Below are 23,968 nucleotides of genomic sequence, written 5' to 3'. Positions count from 1 at the left end.
TTTGGCGGGGGTGATTATTTGTTGGCCAGATCCAGGGACTGGGCTGCCCTGGTCTGGGTCTCCTAGGTGGCTGCAGGTTCTCAGGGAAGGGAACAAGGCAAACGTGGGCGTGTGTGGGGATCCCTCATCAGCTTCTTGACTGTTTGCAGGATTCCTAAGCTGGCTCAGTCCCATACCGCCCTCCTCAGATGACTGTACCATCGTCAGCATGTCCAGGGGGCTTAGGGTTTCCTCGGAGGCTCCTGGCAGCCCCAGATCTCCAGGCATCCTGCCCGGTCACTATGGACTGAACCTCACCTCAGTGCGGGTTGGGATCTTCCCAGCGTGTCCCCTCCCCGGCCTGGACCCAACCCTGCCAGCCTCAGCTTTCACTGTGCTGCCCCCGCGGCGAGAACAATATCCTTTCTATTTGGAGTTGACTCTGGTGCCCTTTGGAGATCGCAGTGCGTAACGTGAGCTCCTGTGCAGAAGGGTGGGGGCCGAGGCGCCCCCCGCACGCCGGGCGTCCGGCCTCGGTGTCCCGCCCGCCGGCGCCGCACCTGCCCTCCGAGGCTGGGGTCCGACGCCCGGTCGGAGCAGGCGGCCCGCGACGCCCCGGCAGGAGGAGGCCCGCGCCATGGCCGCCCGGCTGGGCGCGCTCGCCGCGTCGGGGCTGTACCGGCGGCGCCAGCACCGGCAGAGCCCGCCGCCCTCCGCGCCCGGGTAGGTGGCCGGGGGCAGGGCGGGAGCGCGGGGGGCGGACAATGGCCGGAAGGCCGCCGCCGCGGGCCTTTCCTCGGACACCCGCCCGGCCCTTCCGACGGCGGCGGCCAGGCAGCCCCGGGCGTGGGGACAGCGCCTGGCTAGGCGGCCAGGGTTGGGGGCGGGGCGCGGCTTAATCTAGCTGGGTTTGCTGTCCTGGGATCCACACTCTGGGGCAGGGCGCTGAGGATGGGGCGCTCAGATAAGTTGTCCGAGGTAACCGCCACTGCTGCTTTCAGACTCGCATCACTTTCTGGCCGCTTTCTAGGTGAGCAAAGTGAGAGGTCAAGGAACCTGCTGGACAGCATCTATCCAAAAACGGCTGAGCTGTGACCTGAGGCTAGGTTGGACTGACCCGAAAGCCTGAACTGCTTTATCCCAGGGAGGACAGGCAGTGTCGATAAATGATGTAGGCTTCCTTTGGGACTGGGAAGGGGAGCCTGTGGATTCGGGATGGACCGCAGGGCATCTCTGAGGACGAGTTAACCTGGGTGGGGAGGGCCTGAGGGGGCACTTAGATGGTGGAGCCCCCAGAGTGAAGGTAGGGCTGGGGGAGGGGCTCCTGGACACGTTGAATTTGCAGGAAGAGAGAGCAGGAGGGCTGCTGGCTTGGGGTCTTTGGCATCACAATAGCCGGTGGGACCTCGGGAGGTGGCGGGAGGAGCTGTGGGAGAGGATACGGAGGTTGGGAGGAGGGGGTAGGGATTCAGGGTGGAGACAGAGCAGCTGTCACAGAGGTGGGGGACCTGGAGGACCCCAGAGAAGAGCAAGTCCAGGGGCTAATGCTCGGAGGTAAAAATGCAGCCTGCTGTGCGGTGGGCCCAAGGTCAGGGCAGCCTTCTGGAGGGGGAGTGAGGACTGAGCCCTCAAAGATGTCTGGGAAGCCGCCAGGTGGGGAGCGGAGGGCAGAGGCTGCAGAGGGACACCCGTGGGATACCTATTGCAGTCGGGCTTGCACCCACACCCTTGTCACGGGACCCTCACCAGGGGCCACACCAGGACAGGGGCTGGACAAGCCCACTGCTCCGGTGGGGAAGCTGGGGCTCAGGAGGCCAAGTGAATGGGAGCGAATGGGAACCCTCACTGGTTGACCTCTGGATGACCCTGGACATGACTGGGGTGAGCCATGGTGCAGGGAATGGGCGACCAGGGCACTGATGGGCCAGAGGCCATGCTGGAGGCTGGTTTCACGGTACGGATGCGGCCCAAGAACTTGGCCCAGATGCAAGGAGGGCAGGGCTGATAGTGAAGACCAGGCCTCAGGAAAGTCCTGTGCTCACGTGCGTGCATGTACATGCGTGTGCTAACCTCGACCTGGTATTTCTTTGAGCTCTGGTTTGTGACTGACTGCTGTGCAGGATCACCTGCCCTTAGCAACACTGACTCACCCTCGAGTGTGCAGAGACCCCTATGACCGCACCCTGCCTATTCTCGGGCCCTTATGCTGGCTCTAGGCTTGGTGGGTGGGAGGCTGGAGTGGGGGATGGTCTGGGGTTGTTGAAAAAAGAGTCTTGAAGGATCATGCCTGAGAGATGCCACCAGGAGCTGAGGGGACAAGAGAGCACGGGTCCAATCCTGTGTGACCTCAGCAAATTTCTGACCCTCTCCGCACGTCAGTTTCCTTTTCTGGAACCAGCAGCTTCCCCTCACGAAGACCTGGCTCAGAGAGGACTTCTTTCACCCCACCCCAGGCAGGACTCCCTTCACCCCACACCAGGCTGGAGCTCGGTGACATCTTGCAACAAATTGGCTTGGTTCAGCTGTCAAGATTGAGAGTGTTTGGGGTACTGCGGAGGGTGGGAGAAGGGTACAGGGTAGGTGGGGGTGACCACCTACCTCCTGCCGCATTGGCTGCCCCAGCCCACGTCAGGCAGTGGGCACTTCTGTGGCTGCATCCCCATGGCCCCTGCTCAGGAACACAGGTGTCCCCTCCACCCCCATCGCCTCCCAGCTCTGGGGTTCGGCCTATAGGTGCTGGCGGGGCAGTGGTGTCTCCCTGGGGGTAACTGGGCAGAATGTGTTCCCTGGTCTTGGCTGGAATGTGTGAAGGAGGACGTGGAATGCATGCGTGTCTCCCTCCTTTGTCCTGGCAGGGAGCGCCGCTGGGCTGGGGCGGGAGGTCCCTGAGCTGCTGGAAACAACAGCTCTCTTTATCCAGCGCTTGGCCTGCCTGGTCCTATGCTCTGGACACTGTACGCAGGGAGCTCTTTCTTCACTTTGGCTCTGCGGGCCGATTCCCGCTCCTCTGGCAACCTCTTCACAGGAAATGAGTCCCCGAGGAGCTGGTACCTTTTCCCAGGTGCACAGCTGGTGGCTAGAGCTGTCAGGATTTAACAGTATGCCTCCTCCTGCAGGGGACAGCTGGCGGTTTCTCTCACAGAGCTGTGGTTCAGTTGTCCGGCATATGGGCACATCTGTCCATCTCTCTGCCTTTGGCCAGTAAGTCGGAGAGTCGTCTGTGTTCCTGAGCAAGGGGCGTGGGGACACAGCCACAGAAGTGCCGTCGGGGGTGCTCCTAGCCATGACTTGGCCTGGGGTGGCCACTGGGCAGGAGGTAGGTGGTCACCCCCACACTCCACCTGCCTGTGCCAGGGCTTGTGCGAGGTATGTCGGAGACAGACGGCAAAATCCTTGACCTGAGACTCCAGGGACCCAGCCAGGGAGCCAGACCCAGACCCGTGAAGGGCCAGCTGCTCTCTTGGGGGCTGGCTGCTGTGGTGACAATGTGGAGATACAGTCCCTGAATGTCTGCTTCGGGGCGGGGCTGGGGCTCTGGAGAGGCAACCCGAAGATGGGCCCACTGCGCGCTCACTTGGTTAGGGTCCAAAGATCTGGAACAATCTGAAAGCCTGGGCCTGAGCTTGAATTCTTGTTTTGGCTTCATTTTCTGGGTCCTTTGATTGGGGAATTCCAGGCCCAGAGTCACAGGATTTCCTGTTGATTTCTGACTTCTCCAAGACCCGCCAAGGTCTTGTTCGTGGCCAGGCACTGGAACTTCCTCCCGGCCACCTTGGGTGTGTGTGTTTTGGGAGGACAAGGCCTCCAGGTTCACAGTGTTCTTGGGGCAGGAAACCATGCCTGTGCTGACAGACTCCAGCCCAGCCCATGGCGGCCTGGGCGGTCCGGCCCTGCCCCGTGGGCACCAGCAGGGAGCTGGAGAGGAGGGTGGTGGCCGCTGCTCGCAGAGCCTCCCTGTCATCTCAGGCTCTGCCCAGCCCTCTTGCCACTGTCCTGCTTCCTTGCCCCTTTGGCCTGAAGAAGGACATGGGAGGTGGCTTTGGTCCCCCAAGCACACCTGGTGGCAGGCGGAGGCACGCAGGGGTCAGCTTGCTTGGCAAGGCTTGCTGAGGAGCCTTCCGGCCCTGCCCCTGCCACGAGGGTTCCTCCAGCGGAGCAGAGAGGAAATCCTGCCTGGGTGCCACATCCTGGCTTCCAGTCCATGTCTGTGTGGCAGCAACCCTTGTCTAGACCACTGTCCATGGTCCACACCTGAGAGGCAGAGCCCTCTCCCACCTCCTGGGCTCGTCCTGCCTAGGGACCCGGCACGAGCATCGCTCACTCGAGAATTCTTCTTGCAGTGCTGTGGCCGTGAGGGAGGGTAGGCTTCAGCATCCCAGGAGGTGGAACAGGCTGAACAGATGCTCTCAAAAGATGTGCCGGGTGCCACCGCACACGTCTTCATGACATTGCCAACTGGTTACATCTTTTCTTTCTGAGCCTGACCTTCCTTCTGTGCCCACCTTTCCAGGCAGCCATCAACAGTCTGCTGGAGTGGACACGTGACAAGATCTATTTACCACCCTTGTAGCCAAAGTCATGGGTATCGGGGTGCTGGGAGATTGTAGAGGCTGTCGGGGCTGACAGCCAGGCTCCTCCTGGCTGAGCCTTGGGGCCACAGGCTGGCCCCAGCACATGTCTGTCTCTGTGGCTATTTCCCCTGTAATTCAGTTTGGATTCCACGCCTCCCAGCAGGATGCCCCCCGCTTACCCCGGGGACAGTGGTTGCTCGCCAAGGATGAGGAGTTTCTCTCCCCACCCTGCTCCCATCCCCAACATTCAGTCTCACCTTCTCCGTGGTAGGGTGGTTTTGTGTTTTGGGGTGGCAGGCAATTTGAAACTAACTCGTCGTGCAGGGGGAAGGGCCATTGAAGTCAGACCAATCCGCTTTCAAATCTGGACTCTCATCTGCTGTGTGAGTTTGGGCAAGTTACTTAACCTCTCTGAACCTTAGGAAAGCAAGGTGGCCTTGGGAATTAAATACGTGTGTGAATACCGAGCCTGTGTCTGGGTGACGTTCTGTACCGGAGACAGTCTAGTTCCCTGAGAGGGGGACAGGAGGCGTAAGAGGGAGCTGGGTGGCCCTGACACCTCGAGGAGCACCATGACAGCGCAGCCTGGGGGCTGAGTCAGTGACACTGACAACCATGGCGCCATCCTCTGTGGGCTTACAGTGGGCCAGGCGCCCACATTATCTAAAGCTGGAAACCCACGGCCATGGCCATGATTGGGGTCCTTCCACGGCTGGGCGCCCGGGCCTGGAGAGCGAGGGCCAGCCCTGGCTGCACCGTGAGTGAGGGCACTGGACGCGAGCTCTGACTGCTCCGGCCAGCGTGAGCCCGGCAATGGCCTGGCCTGTGCCTGACCCTCCGTGAAGGGCACGGGGGGCTGCAGGGTGTGGGGAAAGACGGGACTCCAGAGTCGGGTGGGGGACCGGTTCTAATTGAGGCTTTGCCTCCGTGCACTGTGGCCTTGGTTGGGGGTCACTCTCCCCAGGCCTCTGCTTGTCCTTCTGTGAGATGGAGACACTGTGTTGGCCTCACAGGGTGGTTGTCCGGGAAGGCCACTGCAGCCCGGCACATGCTGGCACCTAGCGTCTCCGTGGCATGTGGTAGCTGCAGGGATGGGTGACAGCCACGTGGGGTGACCCAAGCTGGTGCCGGGCAGTGTGGCCTCGACTGCTTGACTCAGTCCCTGGGGTGCCAAGGCCGTCCCGGGGTGAGGACAGCGCTGTCTCTACCCCAGAAAGCATGTCCACTGAGTGTGGCCCTCGGGCCCTGACCTGCCCGTTCCTTCTTCCCGCCCAGTAACATGTCCAACGCCTTGGCCAACGCGGTGTGCCAGCGCTGCCAGGCCCGCTTCGCCCCCGCCGAGCGCATTGTCAACAGCAACGGAGAGCTGTACCACGAGCACTGCTTCGTGTGCGCCCAGTGCTTCCGGCCCTTCCCCGAGGGGCTCTTCTACGAGGTGAGGATGCTCCCTGGACCCTTGCCGCTACCTTCGCGGAGCCCGGACCCGCGGCCCAGCTCAGGGTCTGCCCTCTGGCGGCCTGTGGGCCACGCCTGGCCGTGGTCCTCCGCTGACGGACGGGCAGACGTGCCAGGCCTGGAGCTGAGCGGTGCTCCTGCCAGCACAGAACCTTGCTGGCCGCGCCTCGGGGGCCCGTCCCTCACCTGTGAGATTGTGAACAGTGCTCTCCTGGTGGCTGGGGCTGCTGAAGGAGAGTCACCGATCATCCTGTCGTCTCTGGGCAGACTCTGGGAGGCCCTGGGGTGCAAACACCCTGCCTTGGGGGCACTTACCCTCCCTGGGGTCAGAGAGTAAACATAACCAATGTGTATCAGATGCTGCTAAGTGTTCAGGTTATAAGGAATCTTGGGGGTGGGGGAGGGGGTTGGTGATCAGGGAGGGTGATATTTGAGCAGACCTGAAGGTGAGGGAGCACGCGTGTACCTGCAAGAAGAGCTCTCAGCAGAGGGCACAGCAAGTGCAAAGGCCCTGAGATTGGAGTGTGCAGGTTTTTGATCAGTGGGAGGCCAGTGTGATGGCAGCAGAGGAAAGGAGAGGCAGCAGCAGAAGATGAGGGCAGGGAGAAAGATTTGTCTGACCTTGTGGGCCTTCATGGGGCCTTAGCCTCTCCTTCTTGGAGGGGCAGCAGCCACTGCAGGGTCTGGAGGGGAAGAGTCCCATCAGCTGTCTGACCTCGGGAAAGGAGCTCATAGGTTGCTGTGCTGAGGAGAGACTGTGTGGGGGTGGGGACAGAAGCTAGGAGAACAGGTGGGACCAGAAGCCCATTATTTCAGTAATCCAGATGAAAGGGAAGGGGCCTGGACTGTGCTGTACTGGGTGGCAAGAGCAGATTGTTAAACTTTTAGCCGTCTTGAAAGCCGGTTGTTAAACAGCCATTATTAAAGGTTAGATGATATAAACATACAATGAGACAAAATTTTATTAAAAACAAAGGTAACATTCATTTTGCTGTACAGTAGTAACTAACACAACATTGTACAGCAACTATACTCCAATAAAAAATTAATTAGAACAACAACAATAAAGGTAACATACTCAGAACTCACACTTCCTAATTACTTTATTACATTTCACTCTCATCTGTGCCTTTGAGGTTATGATTGTTATTGTGTGCTGGAAACACTGTCCCACCGTGGCTACTGACATCTCAATTCCATGCCCACGTTGTGCTGATAGCTTGAAACCGGCCACGGGGGGGATATTTACACCATAGAAAGTGGCAAATGCTACAAGGCAGCCTCAGAGCTGGTTGTTAAATGTTTGCCCACACACCACCGTGGTGCTCAGAGGCTGGGCAGGATCGGAGCTGATGGGATCGGCTGATAGAGGGCTGTGGGGCGTGTGATCAGCCTGGCAGGGTAGGAGCTGCTGTTGCCTGTGGTGCTTCCGGGGGAATGCTGGCCAGTGATGGAGCAGGGGTGGGGGTGTGGCGGTGGGTGGGCAGGGCGCTGTGGATGTGCCCGTGACAGTTTAAATTCCTGCTGCCTCTTCAGGTCACTGGCTAGGGCTCTGCCAGGCGCAGCTCAACATGACACTCATTTTAGAGAACAGGGGAAAACTGAATTTTGGAAAACCAAATAAAATTGTCATGGGAGAAGAAAGCAGAGGCAGGTGTTGGCCACACTTGAGGCCAGTGCAAGGGCCCTCCTGGCCCAGACAGATGGGGCCAGCGGCCGCAGGACTCAGGGTGCTCCCTTCCCCCCTTCCTGTGTCCCTTCTGTCTCCCTTCCCCCCGTCTTTCATGGCCCCTGGGGGAATGACCTTCTCACACAGGAAATAAGGTCAAGGGACACACAGAATTCAAACTTGGCCCCTGCCCTCCCCAGCCTAGACCTCCACCCCCAGCCCTCAGCTTGTTCCCAGGACCAACAGGGCCAAGGTCTTCTGCAAACAGCAGTGGCCCTTTGAGGGGCTGGCCGTGCTGAGTTGCCAGCGTCTTCGAGGCCCCTCGCTGTGCACTCTCCCCGGGTGAAACGGGCCAATCCCATCCCACCCCCAGGCCCTGCACCGACAGCTCACTGTCTGGAACTTCCTCCTCTCAGTACCCCCCTGCCCTGCTGCCTTTCCACTCCTTATCACCTTCTTCAGGAAGCCCACCCCTGCTTCCTGTGGTGGTAGCAGGTGCACAAAGGGGAGCGTTTGTCCAGCCTCCCCGAGGGCAGGTCCTCACCCAGTAGAGACCGGCCAGTGCAGCTCGGGGGATGACGTTGCTTTCCTTGTCCTTTCTCTGCCGGCCCCATTTGCAGTTCGAAGGTCGGAAGTACTGCGAACACGACTTCCAGATGCTGTTTGCCCCGTGCTGTGGGTCCTGCGGTAAGGGCTGCCTGGGAAGTGGGTGGGCAGGAGGGCAGGGAGCTCCGTCTCTCTGAGCATCGGGCTTGGGCCCTGGCGGGCGTTACCCTCCCGGCTCTGGGAGGGGTGCCCTGGGATTAGGGAGAGCCCAGTGTGGACGGGCTTGGGCGGGGCCGCGGAGGGAGAGGGCGCGTGGCGAGCAGGGGCGTCTCTCCTCCAGGTGAGTTCATCATCGGCCGCGTGATCAAGGCCATGAACAACAACTGGCACCCTGGGTGCTTCCGCTGCGAGCTGTGCGACGTGGAGCTGGCCGACCTGGGCTTTGTGAAGAACGCAGGCAGGTGAGGTGGGCCCCAGGCCCGGTCCAGGCACTGCAGGCTGCCGACGGGCCTGCCGGGCGGCCCTGTCCCTGCTAGGCAGACAGGAGAACCCTGTCCGGTTTACGGGGGAGGATGGAGGCTGGAGAGAGTGAGGGGTGGTGAGTCGGGGGCCACCCAGGTGCGGGCTGTTCCCGGGAGCAGACTGACAGCAGACAGCGAGCAGGAAGGTGGCCAAAGCAGGTGCTGTTGGTGCAGCGGATGGATGAGGAGCTTTGAGTGAAGTTCCTGCCCGCCTGGCCTCCCACAGTGCTGGCCCCAGCCATCCACCCCTGTCCTCATACCCCACAAGAGATTCTTACGGGACAGCACTCAGCCGGGGCCAGGAGGGCTCTGAAATTCAGGCCCTGGTTTCCTCAGCAGGCGAAGCTGTCACCTTCGATGAAGACTTGCTCTTTCCTCCTCCCCCGCTACTCTCCACAGCCCCGGCTGTCCCTGTACCTCCACGCTCAGGACCTCCCCCCCGCCCCCGCCCAGGGATGGGCACCTCGCCACCCGGCACCTGTGCTGCCCCGCTGCCTTGTCCGAGTGGGGGCCGTGTCCCTGCATCCCAAAGCCCTGCTCACTCCATGCACCCTCTCCAGCAGGGGCTCACGGCTCTGATCCACTCTTTCCCTTTCTGACGGCTCAGGCTTGGTGGTCCCCGTGGTTCAAAGTGCCCTCTGGGCCTTCTTTCCATGGAGAGTCCCTGCAGCCCTCCCCAGCACACCTGCCGTGTCCTCCCATCTGCTCCCCGCCAAACAGACTGGTTGGGGTCCCCGTGGCCTTCACTGCAGCTCTGACGCCTCTCTGGGCACCCAGGACCCCGTGTTCCGGTGGTTTCCTCCTGCCTCCCGACGGTACCGCCCCTCTCCTCTCCTGGCTCACCTTCCTCCACCCGTCTCTCCATGTTGGGCTCCTTTGGGGCGCTGCACTGGGCCCAGAGTCCCAGAGCCTCACATGGCCTGGGCAATCCAGGTGTCCGCCTCCACCCCAGATCTCTCCCTTGGAAAACTCCACTGCCCACGTGCCAGCGCCTCTTGATGTCCAGCAGGCATCCCAAATGCCACAGAGCCCCACCAACCGGCCGACTCCGCGTTTCCCCTCCGCGGACAACCAGGTCTCAGGGAAGAGCAGGCCTGCCTCCTTAGCAGCACCCTAGCTGTCCATCTGCCCCCGCACCCTCCCCTGTCTGGGCACTTGTCCCCACCTCTGGTCCCTGTCGAGCACCCGTTCCTGATGCTGCCATAGGGGTCTCATCCCTCTGCCTGCCCCACCAGAGACGCGTGTTGCCATCTTGGTGTCCGCGGGGCACTCAGTAGCAGCTGAGTGCTGGCTGTGACTATGAGAGGCCGTCGTGGGGGGGTCTGGGGGGGGCAGACAGTGCAGCGGGGGGCCTGCGCTGGTCCACGGGGGTACCTGCCTGGCGTGGGCCTGAGCCGCAGCTCACGCTGGGACCCCTGCTCTGATGGTGCTCTGCTGGAAAAATCCCAAACAGGCTGGACATGCTCGGGAAACTAAAGTATTGCTGTGATGAAAGCAGGGCGGGACCCCGCTGCTTGCACCCTCCAGCCCAGGCCGGCACTCTGAAGCCCACGGAGCAGAACTTCAGAGTGCACAGGGCAGGCCCGCCGTGGAGCCACCAGAACCACGGTCCACACTGCTGCCTTTGCCTCCGCTTTGCCATTCTTGGGTTGGAGGGAAGAGAAGTTCTGGGGAGGGAGTTGTGTTAACCAAACAGAGTAAGTTTCAGTTATTAATGTACAGTGACATTTATGATCAGTATAATCAAGTAAAAAAAAGGACCCCCCCCCCCCCCCCGTGAGGGGGATGCAGGCCACCCTATAAGCAAAACAGCTCGGAGCTTGGCCCCCGGGGCTGGTGGAGGCCTCTCAGGAAGGAGTGGGGCTCTGCCCCTGCTGGGTCTGGGTTAGTGGGAGACGGGTTCGTGGGCCAGGCCTCGCCCCCTCCCCCACCTGGCAGTGACAAAGCTCAGCTCCCCGTGACCGTCCACCCACAGCCAGTGCTTCACCAGGACTCGGGAGGGACTGGGCAGCTGCTGAGAAGCCCTGGGGATTGTCCGGCACGTGCAGGCCTGTGTGTGAGTTTCTGGCAGGAGGGATGGAGAACTGATGTGCCCTACAGGCCCCGCCATGTTGCTGGATGTCACCTGGTGACCGCCCTGAAATGTGCTTACAGGGCTCGGCTCTAATTTATAGCTTGTGTCCCCTGAACTCAAGGTCCTTTGGCAAAGGTGCCACAAAGGGAACTCAAAGCACCTTACACGTGGGAGGAAATCTGTAGACACCCTTCTCCATCCCTCCACCAAGCTTCCTGCGCCCCCTCTTCCGGTGGGCCCTTTGTAGTCATCTCCCGCATTCTCTCTGCAAAGCTTCACCGCAGCGGTGCCTTTCTGTCTCTGTCTTGGGAAGGAGGCTGGGAGCCTCGCAGGCAGCACTTGGGAAAGAAAGACGCTCATTGTTCAGGAATGTTCCTCTGGCCTCCTTGCGCCCTCACTGGGGTGAAGGCGCTGAGGGTTTCGTAGCCGTGAGCGAGCAGCGCCACCCCTCTGCCCCAGTCTCTGCAGGGGAGCGGCCGTCTGGTCTCCTCTGTTCTCCCTATTCAGGGATTTGCGTGGCGGGTAAGGCAGAACTCAGCGCGGGGTGATGAGTTTCGACCTCGGAGCAGGTGGTATGACCCCCCTGAGATTGCAGTTTCTTTTCTCGGGAGCTTCTGTGGAGGAGGAGGTCTCCTCCTTGGTGAGGATGAGGGGTGGTCCTTGCGGAGGGGGCGGCCCCGGGCTCACAGCTCCGACCTGGCGCTCAGCGAGCTCTCGTTGGTCTTGCCGTCGGCGCTGGGGGGCGGCCCCTGGAGCCTCTTGCCGCACAGCAGGCTGCACAGGGCGTCGCGGAACTTCTCGGCCACGAAGAAGTACATGACGGGGTCGAGCGCGCCGTTGAGGCTGGTGAGGCAGGAGGTGATGCGGTTGCCGAGCGCCAGCGCCCGCTGGGCGGCGCACGAGGTGCGGTGGCCGCGGTAGCGCAGCACGTAGACGGAGCGGTGGACGTGGTAGGGCACAAAGCAGACCAGGAAGATGGCCAGCACCGCAGCGATCATGCGCACCGCCTTGTTCTTGAGGCGCCGCTCCACGCGCGGGCCCTGCCGCAGGCTGCGGATGATCAGCAGGTAGCAGGTGACCGTGGTGACGAACGGGAAGGTGAAGGCCACGGCCAGGGACGCGAGGGCATGCTGGGAGGCCTTCTCCCGGTACAGCTGCAGGCAGACCACGGTGTGGTTGGTGCGCACCGTCTGTGGGCTCACCAGCAGCGGGGCCATGGCCACGGCCACCACCACCCAGAGGAAGGCGCAGGCCAGGTGGGCGTGGAGGGGCCTGCGGAGCTTGAGGGACTTGACAGGGTGCACGATGGCCAGGAAGCGGTCAGCGCTGATGCAGGTGAGGAAGTAGATGCTGGCGTACATGTTGAGGTAGAAGAGGAAGCCGGTGAGCCGGCACGGGATCTCCCCGAATGGCCAGTGGTTCCCCGAGAAGTGGTAGACGAGGCGGGTGGGCAGGACCAGCACACAGGACAGGTCGGCCACGGCCAGGTGCATGAGGAACACGTTGGCAGGGGTGCCGGACTTGTGGTCCCGGACGAAGAGCCACAGGGCCAGGGCGTTGCCAACAAAGGCCAGGATGAAGTCCAGAAGGTAGAAGGAGGCGAAGAGGACGTTCTCCAGAGGCGTCTCTTGGCCACATTGCTCCGTCAGGGCCAGGGAGGAGTTGGCCATCAGACCTGGGGAGGCCACCTCGAGGCCATTCATGCTTCAGTTGGAGGTAGAACCTGGGGCTGAGCCTGGAGGGAACAAGCAGACAGGCCCCAGAGAGCCTGCGACCGGCGGGGCGTCACCCCCTGCAGACGTGAGCCCTGGGAAGCCCGAGTACTGCCGACCCCCGACCCTTACTTGGCTGTTCCGAGCTCAGCCTTGCCAGGGAGGCTCCTGAGGACACCTCCTGTGTCCGTCTGAGGGTGGGCAAGCGTCACAGGCTCTCTGAACTTCAGCAGAAAGCAAAACCAAAACCAGGGACTGGATGCCAAGCTGCTGCTGGGCCCGTCTCCCCACTGTGCAGCCGCGTCCCTGCAGGGTGTGCAAAGGTCTGGACAGGGCTCTGGTGTCCCGGAAGGCCACCTCTCAGGCCTGGAGGGTGGAGTCACCACCACAGGGAGAGCACAGTGACCCGTCTATCTGAGGCTCTGGGGCGTGTGAGGGCAGAGGAGGGGCCCCGCTTTTTCTGTCCCTCTCCCCTGTGTGCTGGATGGCGGGGTCACGTATTCCTGAGAGCCCAGTGTGTGGAGCTCGGCCAGCTCCTCTTCAGCCTCAGCCCTCCCTGACCTGCGCCCACCAGCTTCCCCAGTTCTCCCGGCACACGCCACAGGAGGGCCTCACCGGGAACGCAGTGTCGGGGTGGCGGGGACAGCAGAGGCCAGCTGTCTGCCGGCACTGAAGGCCATCCGGGCCTGGATCCCAAGGTCTCTTGAGCTTTCTGGACTTAGCTCATAAGCCCCACTTTGGGCATCTTAATGGGTGGAGACCTGTGTTTTAGAAAGCGCTTGGGCCCTGGGCCTGCAGCAGGTATTTTACCACCCAGAGTAGTTTAACTACCAGCAGGCAGATTCTTTTCCAGGACAGGAAGAGCCTTTTTCCCCAGAGGCAGAGAGACCAGCCAGGGTTTTCTAGCCAAGATCTGCAGCCCCAAAGAGGCGTGGAGCCCAGGGAGGCTGCCTGTGTCTGTCTGGCCTCACCTGCCTGATTTACCCACACCTGAGGGGCTGCAGCTTGGAGCCTTGCTGGCCTTGCTGGCCTTGGTACAAGCCATTTCTGTCTGGTGACGCCAGGTCTGAGTGGGTCGCCCTCACTCCCTCCCCAACGAGCAGAGGAACAGATTCCTGCTTTGATTTTGGTCAACTTGGAGATCCAAAAAGGAGAGGGAGGGTCCCTGACACCCTACCTGCCTCACCAGGCCTGGGACTGGGAGGTGTGGATGGGAGAAGGCAGGACGGCCGGGCCACAGCGGCCTCTGCCCGGACCCCGCGCAGCCCACAGCCCTGGGCGGGGGTTGCAGAGGCGGCTGCCAGTTCCTTCTCACGCCCTGGGGTTTCAGCCTAGCACACCCCTGCCTGCAGCACAGCTTCTGGGGCTTCCCCGATGCCCCGTCTCCCAACACCCCCACTCCCTGGCTGTGTGGTTGGGCTGCAGAGGGGCTCACAGGAGAAGAGCAACATCCCAGTGGCTGCAGGGAGGGGAGCAGCGGGAAGCGGTGGGGAGCAGCTTCCGCACTGCTGTTCTGCCTGAGCAGCAGGGGACCTGGAGCAAATTCTCTGTAAGCTTCTCCTGTCCTTCCCTTTTAATGCCCGTGACAGTAGCCCTGGCAGGGGGCTGACAGGTGTCCTGGGGGCAGGGGACGTCAGCCCCTGAGAAGGAGGCTGGGTGCCATCCCCAGGCATGGGTTCCCATCGTAGAGGGCGGGCGGGTGGTCCAGACTAGGGGGGCGAAGGGCTGTCAGGCCAGGCAGCAGCTTGACCCTCCCCCCTTCATGCCTGATCAACCACCACCTGGGTCCCTGAGCGGGAAGAAGCCAGGGGCAGTGTGGGTGAGTGGCAGAGAGCATCCGGCCATCATCAAGCAAAGGGGGGCGCGTGCCTGGTCACATCACATTTTAATTACTGAAGGGGTCTGGGGAAGTTCGCCTGCCCCAGTGATGTCTCCTGGCTCCAGAGTGGTTCAGGCTGCCTGCAATTCAAATGCAGGGATTATGTCCTGTCACTCCCAGGTGTGTGTGACCTGAGCGGGGAGGTCTGGAGGCCAAGTGAGGGAGGGGTCTTGTTGGAAACGTGGGGATGGGAAGGGGCTGAGCTGGGTGCCCTCCACTCCAGGCCGCCCTCAGGCCCGGGCTCTGCCCCACACAGGTGCAGTCGTCACCCAGCCCCTCAGCGAGGGCCACGCACAGGCACTGACCCCTTCCTCTGCCGGGTGTGAGGCGGGCCTGCCTGGGTACTGCACACCAGTCCTGAGAGGCAGGCGTCAGTTGCCTCATTTTACAGATGAGGAAATGAAGGCTCAGCATCAGCTAACCTGCCCAAGGTCACTTGGCCCGGGGCAACAGCCCTGGATTAGGAAGTCAGGTTGGGAATACCCAGCAGGGACAGCCAGCACCTCCACCTGCCTTTCTTCTGGGGGCTGACAGCTCCCGGCTGCCAAAAGTGCTGGAGGTGCCTCCCAGGCTCAGCGCCTGTCCCAGGGGCGTGGCCCCAGGACCAGGCACAGAGTTTGCACCACCCCTTGTTCAAAAAGCAGGACTTTCTGGATGGTGACAGCAGAGCAGTGAACTGGGCGTGGGCCCTGCCTGACTGCACAGGTGGCACCTGGTGGGCTGGCCAGCATCTGGCTTTCTGCTCCCGCCCAGTGACCTCCGCCTCCCACCCCCGAAGGCTGCGTGCACCGGGCTCTCTCTGGGGTGCAGGCTTGATTTCAAAATGCTTCAGGCTTGTTCTGGTTTGTCGAGGTTTCTCTCCCCCTCCTCCGTGTTGAGCGTTTCAGCGCTGGTTTTGCAGTGTGGTCTGCAGTGGCTCCTGTTCCTCTCTGTATGTCCCTAGCAACGCCTGCACTGACTGCCCTCGACACCTCACTCTGCTCAGGGCAGGCCGGCTGGGTGGCCGGAGTGGGGCCCGGGCCGTGGGTCAGGTGCAGGGCTTGGCCTCAGCGGAGGGGATGTGGACGGGCGTGGCGGTGGGAGGAGGCCGAGGCGGCGGTCTCTCGGGCCATCGGGCGGGCGTCCACAACACCTCTCCCTCCTGACTCCTCATCTGGCCCCTCCCAGTGTCACCTGCCTAGAGGTGAGGAGCGTGGTGGCTGTCACTGCAGCCGTGGTATCACAGGCTGGACACTCAGTCTTCCTGTACGAGCCCCAACGGTGAGACAGGATCACCGCCTGTGCGCTGCTCTGATGCAGACCAGGGCGGCCGTGATACAGAGGTCAAACCAAGACCACAGAGAGGCGTCTTGGGGACGGGGACGGGCCACGCGTCCCTGCCCTGCTCTGACTCTGCCTCTGCTGGGCCCAGGCTCCCTGCCCGCCCCGCCCGGCCCTGCCCTTACCTCTCACAGCGGCTCTGGGGCGGCAGGTGGGCTGCCGCCGGCGGGTGGGTGGTGGGCTCCGTGCAGCTGCGGTGGAGGCCGGCGGGCTATTTAAGGCGAGGAGGGGAGGCTGCCGCCCCTCGGGTCCTGAAAGCCCACTTCATTCCTGCGGGGTCCCCCGTGTGGCGGGCCACTCCTCTGGCTGCCTCTGCGGCCGCCGGGCCGTGAATCTTCCAGCGTGTCCCCGCCGTCCCCCCACCCCCACCCCCCCAGCTGGGCCGCCGAGCGTCACAGAGGCCAAGTGTGTGACTGTCTTCCAAGCTGTGGAGTGGGCGCCGGCCGGGTGGGGGGGCCTGGCTGGGACTGACAGACACAACAGGACGTTTCAGAACAGGGTCATTTCCTACCGGGGGGGAGGGGGCCAGGGAGGGGCTGGCTGCCATGGCGACGGGCCTGGGCGCCCAAGCCCGCACGGGCCGTCAGCGGAGGGGGTCTTGTGGACGGGGAGGGTGGGAGGCCGAGGAGTCTCGTTTGGTCCAATGAGAGGGGACTCTTTCAGGACACTTGCTTAGGGTCCTTGTGTCCTGCCCCATATAATGAGGCCCCGTTTGGGTACGCGGAATAAATCGTGGCCTTTATCTCGAGCGGGGCCCAGCTGCAGGCTGCCTCATAAAGGGGCGCTGTCTGTGCCTGTGGGGACCCGGAGGCCCGGCCCTGGCCTGGGCGGGCTCCTCCTCTGGACGGCAGGCCTGGGAAGAGGGCCGCTGCTGCCCACGGCTCCTGCTGGGAGTCTGGGGGGTGTCTGGGTGTTGACGGGGGCTGCTCCTACGGTGGCTCCAGCACAGCTTGTTTCTCCCCGTCTTTCCAAAGTGATGCATCCAGTAGCACAGGGAACCAAATCACCACTGCTAATTTCAGAAGACTTTAAAACGTGTTAGTTAAAATGCTTAAAGATATGCATGGCTTTCATTGGGAAGTACCTGCCACAAGTACTGTCTGAAATGAGTTCTTTCACACAATCCCGCGTGCTTGGGATTGTTGCCCATGTTACAGACGGGAAAACTGGGGCTCAGAGAGGTGGAGTAACTGACCCATGACAAACCGGTGGGATAGCAGAGCCAGGATTCCGACTCAAGCGTGTGTCACTCTAAAACGTAGGCTGTGTGAGTGTGCGTTGTGTTTTGTTCTCTTCTGTTGCACCTCAATAGTAGAATTCTCAGGTTCCATCTTCATTCTACCTGGGAGAGAGTTCTGCAGGTTGCCCTTAGATCTGGCGCTGGAACCAGGTCTGTTGAGAAGACATTTCCCATCTGGGGTTCCCTCAAAAGAGCGAGGCTTCTCCGTTCTGTCTTGCCTGGGAGCCAATGGGGTGTGCGGGCCTCCTCCCCGCGGTGGCCCGGGGTGGCTGTCTGGGAGAACTGGCTCATGGTGGCTTGAAACAAAGGGGTCTGGCTGGCTGCCTGGAGCACCCATTTCTGTCGTCAGGTGATTGAGGACAGTGGCTTTAAGGGCATTGACCATTGCAACAGAATTTTGAGGGATTGAACTAATTTCTTTAGCTCTGAAGCAAAAACCGTTCCATATGGGTGGCATGTTGTCCTACTGCTAAGAGGAGTCACCAAAATTGGAGTGGGGTTGCGGGGAATAAATGCTCTGTCTGTGACAGAGACACAGCAGGCAGCAGGTGTGCAGTGGGGGGCCCTGCCATGGCAGAAGGCCTGGGATGGGGCTGGGGCAGAGGGGGTGGGGAAAGCCCACTGGGCTGCAGGGATATGGGGATGGAAAGGAGATGGAGACTGTAGCCACGGGCCGTGTCTGTGGCCCTTGGGTGGGTAGCACGAGCCGGGGGTCCCAGGCCAGGAGATGGCCTTCCAGTCTCTGTGGCCACGTTGTCATGTGGAAATGACACCCACCATCCTCCCCTTCTTGTCTTTTACAATCCTTCACGCACTTACGCATCAGAAGATCCACCCTGAGCTGTTGCCCTGTGTGGGACACACAGGGGCCAGAGGAACACAGCTGGGAGCCAGTCAGCAGCTGCTGGGCACTCCTTTGGGCCCCTTGCCCTTTCCCCCTGGTGAGCTGGGACACACACAGGGCAAGGAGAGGGCCAGACATAGTGGCAGGCGCTGCGGTCAAGGGCATGGGTGCTGGGTTGGCTGCCCTGGCACCTAGGATCTGCCCGCCACGCCTGCTTGGGGAATCCTGAGTCTGAGAGTTAACCTCTTAAGTGGACGCCCTGACCTGCGTCGAAAAGAGGCCGACAGCGGTATCAGGTGGCCAGGAGGCTGGTGAGAGTGGGTTGGGGGCCTGGAGAGGGAGGGAAGGAGGGCCCCGATGCTGAGAGCACTTGCAGATTGGGTGGCAGATGGGGGATGGGAGCAGTGCATTGGGGCCTTTGTACATCTTTGCCTGGGGAGCCTGAATCTAAATTCCTGCTGCCTCTGAGGCCCAAGGAAACAGAAACCATGTTGATTTCTCTCTCAGTAGAGATCGCAGCTGTTGCCCAGTGGAGGGAGTAACATCAGAGATGACTCTGAGGTCTTTACAAAAAAGACTCTGTGATGAGAGTTCCTGGGTCTGGGGGCCTCCATCTGACACAGCCGTGCTTGTCTTTGGAGACAGAGAGCCTGTAGATGTCCGGGTTCCTTTCTGTCGGGCAGACCCCTGAGGAAGTGCGTGGGGGGGCCTGACGGGCCTGGCACCCTTGGGCTGCTGGGCTGGGCACAGAGGGGGTTTAGGGCTGAAAGTCACTATACAGTTACGCGTGTGTGTGTTAAAAGGCATTTGAAAAATACAACGAATTTTTCAGCAAATGTCCGTGAAATGTCTGCTTTCATCCAGATGACGTCCTAGGCTCAGAAACAGAGTAAAGAACTACTGTCCAAAGACAGCAAACACCATCGTGCTGCTGTGCTTCCTTCTGGTCTTTGTTCTGTGCAGAGGCACCTTTCAGAGTGTGCGCGCATTAGGTTGCTTTTCTGCACGACTGGGCTGAGCCTCCTGAGGCTTCCCGGCATTCGTTCAGCTGCAGGCAGGGATTAGGGGGTGTCTTCTCCAGGGAGGTGGCGCAGGCTGCCTGGGGAGGAAGTGGAGCGGCTCTTGCCCTGACCCCCGTCTCACTTCCCACAGGCACCTGTGCCGACCCTGCCACAACCGCGAGAAGGCTAAGGGCTTGGGCAAGTACGTCTGTCAGCGCTGCCACCTGGTCATCGACGAGCAGCCCCTCATGTTCAGGAACGACGCCTACCACCCGGACCACTTCAGCTGCACCCACTGCGGGTACGTTCGCAGCCAGGTCCCCGCTGCCCGGGCAGGCAGAGGTGGGCTGGCCGCCCGGGGCAGTGGTGGAGTGGAAGAGGAGGACCAGGTGGGCAGAGAGGGGTGTCCGGAGAGTGAGGTGCAGGGGCAGGTAGGATGGCGCCGGGAGGACACTGCCGCAGGAAACGCCTCTCTCCGGGGCCCCGTTCATGGAGGACTCGGGGGTGAGGGGGGGAATCAAAGGTATGGAGGTCGAGGGCGAGGCGGAGGGGACGAGAGAGGGAGGAGAGGCCACAGAGCCATCCCCTTGCGCCTGTCCCGGATGTCCAGTCTGGTCTGAGGGGGGCCCCGGGAACACGGGCTGCCTTCTGCAAGGTCCCTGCTGGGAATCCTGTGCCCCGGGGCCTGTCTGGGGCACAGGAAGTCTCCCAAGAGAGCAGAGATAAAAGCAACGCCTGCCTGCCACCCCCCACCCCCCACGCTCTGCTGGGACAGAGCTGGGGGTGGGGGGGTGGGTTCTCAGGAGCCGCTTCTCTGGGGCTGGGGGGGCTGGGGTGACCGCTCCCAGCACGACAGGCCGCAGAGGGCAGGGCCGTCACCCGGGGACTCCGCGCTGTCTTCCAGGAAGGAGCTGACTGCGGAGGCCCGGGAGCTGAAGGGCGAGCTCTACTGTCTGCCCTGCCATGACAAGATGGGGGTCCCCATCTGTGGGGCCTGCCGTCGGCCCATCGAGGGCCGCGTGGTCAACGCGCTGGGAAAGCAGTGGCACGTGGAGGTGAGCGAGGCCGGCCCGGACGGCAGGCGGGGGCCTGGCTCCGGTTCACGGCCGGTCTGGCCCCGAAGCCTCTCCACACCCGCTCCCAGCCCCGGGCCGTGTGGCCGGCTCCCAGCGGGGACCTTCCTCTGGGGTGCTGCCCCTCCTCGGCCCTGGCCTGGGTCGTGGGGCCCAGGAGTGGACAAGGCCACGGCTGGGCAGGCACCCCCACGCCCTCCCTCCCTGTCCCGGCCTTCTGGAGGATTCCAAACGCGTGAGAAGACCTTGGGGACCCTGGCCTGGGGCGCCCTGTGGGATCGTGGTTGACAGAAGTGGCTGTGTGTACGCCCGTGTAGACACGGGAGCTGGGCCCAGCCAGGTGTTCAGGTGTGTCTGCCTGGGTCTCCGGAAACACTCACCCTGCGCTGGGGGCTCCGATGGCCCCACGGACAGTACCTGGCAGGGAGGCGTGCGCGCCCAGGACTGGGCCACCTCTGTGTCCCAGAGACAGTCTCTGCCTTGGGCGGCTCCCTGGGGGAGGGTGAATTGTCACACACCAAAGCCTCCACGCGCGGGAGATGTGTCCAGTGAGTCTGGGCTTGTGGCGGTGTCCAGGGGAGGCAGACGGTGCAGCCCTCCGTGCTGCGGTCACCTCACCAGCACCTGACACCAGGGGCCGAGGGCGCCAGTGGGGAGCAGGCCCGGGGAGGACAGCGACACCAGGGGCCGAGGGCGCCCAGTGGGGAGCAGGCCCGGGGAGGACAGCGACACCAGGGGCCGAGGGCGCCCAGTGGGGAGCAGGCCCGGGGAGGACAGCGACACCAGGGGCCGAGGGCGCCCAGTGGGGAGCAGGCCCGGGGAGGACAGCGACACCAGGGGCCGAGGGCGCCCAGTGGGGAGCAGGCCCGGGGAGGACAGCGACACCAGGGGCCGAGGGCGCCCAGTGGGGAGCAGGCCCGGGGAGGACAGCGACACCAGCGTCACTGCGCGTTAGAGGAGTGAGCTGCCCATGGAGGTGTCAGCCCCACGGCCCCCCGGGAGACCAGCGAGGCCCGCCACCCCGCCAGCCTCCACGTCCTGGCTGTCTCCTGGGGTCACTGCCGTCCCCTGGGGAGGTCGCTGCAGCCCTGACGCTGCCCCACCCCCCACCGGTCCACAGCACTTTGTCTGCGCCAAGTGTGAGAAGCCCTTCCTGGGGCACCGGCACTACGAGAAGAAGGGCCTGGCCTACTGTGAGACCCACTACAACCAGGTGCGGCCCGGGGCAGGGCATGGCGGGGCTGTGGAGGGCCAGCGGGGCGCGGGCTGGGAAGGCTGCCGTGTGGGCCGCCGCAGAGGGTGCGGGGCCGCCCCCGGGGGCCCCGCCGCGGCGGCTGAGGCCAGGCCTGGGAGCTCCAGGTCCTGGGACGTGGGCAGCACTCTCGGCCTCAGCGTCCCCACTTGAGAAGTGTGCCTTGTGGCCTAGGCCTGTCTGGGGGACGGAATGAGGTGACAGCGTGAAGCCCTGGGCTCCTGGGGTGACACGTGCCCCCATCTCCTCCCCCCTGCCAGGCCTGGCAAGGCCGCCCCGCTGCTCTGGCACAGAGAACAGGGTTACTGCCCTGGGAGCAAAGGGGCCGTACGGGGGCAGTACCTCGACCTCTTTCCCGGGGCTGGTTCTGAAGGGCCCTCAGGCCCAAGGCTGGGCCCTGGCAGGAGGGGCCCGGGAGGCCCAGGTGGCTGATGAGAGCTGCCCTTTGGGGTGCGGGGGGGCCGCACCCCTGGGCCTGGGCTGAGGGCGCGAATGCCTGCAGCGTGTCTTTCTTTTAAGGACTTTTATTGAGATGTAATTTACATATAGTAAACGTCATATATTTGAAGTGTACCATTTGCTATGTTTTTTCTTATTAGTAATGTATATATGGCAATCCCAATCTCCCAACTCATTCCCACCCCACCCCGCGTTCCCCCCTGGGTGTCCACATGTTTGTTCTCTACATCTGTATCTCTGTTTAACACCTGCTCTCGTCCACAGCTCTTCGGGGACGTCTGCTACACCTGCAGCCACGTGATCGAGGGCGACGGTAAGGCCCCTCTGTCCTGTGCCCCCTTCCCGCCCCAGCCCCCGTTCCCCCGAGCTCTCTGGGCTGTGGGTCCCGCAGCCGCGTGCCCAGCTGGCCCTCCCTGCGCACAGCTGGGCCTGTGGCTGGCCTGGGGGGCGCCGCTGAGCCCACACCTGCCCCCCACAGTGGTGTCGGCCCTCAACAAGGCCTGGTGTGTGCACTGCTTCTCCTGTTCCACCTGCAACAGCCGGCTCACCCTGAAGTAAGTCGTGCTGGCTCCCGGGGGTGGGGTCCGGGGGGTGGAGAACTGCAGGGCGTCCCCCTCCCTCCTCCTGGAGCCTGTCGGGGAGGGGCGTCGGCTTTCCGTGGGCTCTTCTCTTCGTTGGACCTTCCCTGAACGCCCACGGTGATCCGGTCCTGGGGATGCGGTGGGCCCAGGGGCAGCCCCAGCCCCGAGGAGGCAGGTCCAGGGACCCTCAGGGCACAGTGGGAAGAAGAGTCACGTGACCCCCCAGCGCCGGGAGGGGAGGGCACCCCGGCTTGGGGGACAGCACGCTCAGAGCCAAGGGAGCCAGACCTCGTCTAGGAGGCGAAGGGGCAGGACGGCTGGAGCTGGGAGGGGAGGTGCGGCCCAGTGTTCGAGGACGAGAGACCCCGGCTCTCCTGACGGCTGCCCTTCCTCCCCAGGAACAAGTTTGTGGAGTTTGACATGAAGCCTGTGTGTAAGAGGTGCTACGAGAAGTTCCCCCTGGAGCTGAAGAAGCGGCTGAAGAAGCTGTCGGAGCTGGCGGCCCGCAGGGCTCAGCCCACGTCCTCCGGCCTCCACCCCGCCTGAGAGGCCCGCCCTCAGGCCCACCGCCCAGCTTCCTGCTCATCCCTCCTTGCTCCCCAGGGCAGCTTCACTCCCACCCCAGCTGCGGACCTGTGGCCTCCTCCTCCTCCTCCTCCCTCTGGCCCCTCCCCTCCCCCTCCTCCCCAGGCGTCTCTCCCCTCCTTCCTTCTGCAAGGCCAGGGGGCAGGGGCCTGGGCGCAGTGAGCCTGTGACAGGCCCGCAGTCCATAGCTTCAGCCCAAGGTCCTCCAGGGACAGGGGTCACCTGGCCTTGTCCTGACCTGTCCCATCCCCGCAGGAGGCCTCGTGACACATTCTGGGGCAGCTTGGCCAGCCTCCGCCCCACCGGGCACACGTGTAGCCCACAGCCAGGTGGCCTCCCGGGCCCCAGGGCCACCCTTCAATCCCCCGACCACGCGCTTACTCAGCCAGCTAGGATCCCTGTGCCCAGACCAGGCCGGCGTGTCCTGCCCCGTCCCCCATGCAGCAGCAGGCAGGACCCCGCTCACCCAGCCACCACGGCACACACTGACTCTCCAGGTACAGCCTGGGGCCAGGAGCTGGTGGCCTCCAGTGGGTGGCTCTTCCTGCCCTCCAGGGAGGACAGCACGGGACCTGGCACTGGGAGTCACACTTGCACAACGAATGAAGGCTTCTTTACATGACTCTGGGCCTGTGTGCTTTGTGGCATCGGGGTGGACATGCTGCTGCGGGGTTAGAGAGACAGACACTGGACGGGACAGGTGTCCCAGGGCAAGGCTGCCAGCCGGACCGGAGACAAGGCCAACAGAGACCCTCAGTCCTTGAAGGCTGGCCTGGTGGGTGGAGTCGGGGGACAGGCTCCGACAGGGCCGTAGGGCTGAGCCCAGGCTCCAAGGCCCTGCATCCAGCGCTGCTGTCTGTCTGGGCAGAGAAGCCAGCGGCCACCTCCACCAGACCCTCCCGGCAGCAGCCTGTGTCCAGCACCCTGCAGGGGGAGGAAGAAAGGTGTGCAGAGGGGCCTGTAGGAAGCACCTCTGAGAAGCAGGAAGGGAAGGAGGGAGGGGGGTGGAAGGAAAGGGAGGAGGGAGACACGAAGGAGGTCACTCCCTGAGAATGGAGCTGTCACCCGTGTCCCTGGCCGGGTCACAGTGCTTTCTGCTTTCTCTGGAAGGAACCTTTTGCTGGCCAGTGCCTCCGCCACCTCCTGCCCACCTGACCCCCCCCCTCCCCGCCTCGTCTCTCACTGACACACTCCCCACTGCTCCGTG

General features: G+C 62.8%; 2 protein-coding genes across 2 annotated transcripts; one reads left to right on the top strand and one right to left on the bottom strand.

Annotated features, from left to right (window-relative positions):
• Positions 1-519: 519 nt before the first annotated feature.
• On the top strand, positions 520-22,853 carry LIMS2 (LIM zinc finger domain containing 2). Its single transcript, XM_057746952.1, has 10 exons — positions 520-702; positions 5,826-5,985; positions 8,295-8,361; positions 8,561-8,681; positions 18,963-19,112; positions 19,716-19,866; positions 21,005-21,097; positions 21,860-21,908; positions 22,074-22,149; positions 22,575-22,853. Exons 1-10 carry the CDS (start codon positions 617-619, stop codon positions 22,720-22,722), a joined length of 1,101 nt encoding a protein of 366 aa, XP_057602935.1. The 5' UTR covers positions 520-616; the 3' UTR covers positions 22,723-22,853.
• On the bottom strand, positions 11,499-16,273 carry GPR17 (G protein-coupled receptor 17). Its single transcript, XM_057744669.1, is given in 4 exon segments — positions 11,499-12,634; positions 12,637-13,112; positions 15,852-15,937; positions 16,238-16,273. Coding segments are annotated over 4 exon segments (1,734 nt in total).
• Positions 22,854-23,968: the final 1,115 nt, after the last annotated feature.

The sequence above is a fragment of the Hippopotamus amphibius genome, chromosome 8 (assembly GCF_030028045.1).
Source record: "Hippopotamus amphibius kiboko isolate mHipAmp2 chromosome 8, mHipAmp2.hap2, whole genome shotgun sequence".
NCBI classification, from domain to species: domain Eukaryota; kingdom Metazoa; phylum Chordata; class Mammalia; order Artiodactyla; family Hippopotamidae; genus Hippopotamus; species Hippopotamus amphibius.
This window is presented reverse-complemented; position numbering and strand designations above follow the sequence as displayed.

Coding starts and splice junctions, on each gene's coding strand:
- LIMS2 (XM_057746952.1), top strand. CDS start 617: ATGGCCGCCCGGCTGGGCGCGCTCGCCGCGTCGGGGCTGTACCGGCGG. Junction 8,682..18,962: donor TTTGTGAAGAACGCAGGCAG/GTGAGGTGGGCC, acceptor CACTTCCCACAG/GCACCTGTGCCGACCCTGCC. Junction 21,098..21,859: donor GTGAGACCCACTACAACCAG/GTGCGGCCCGGG, acceptor TCTCGTCCACAG/CTCTTCGGGGACGTCTGCTA.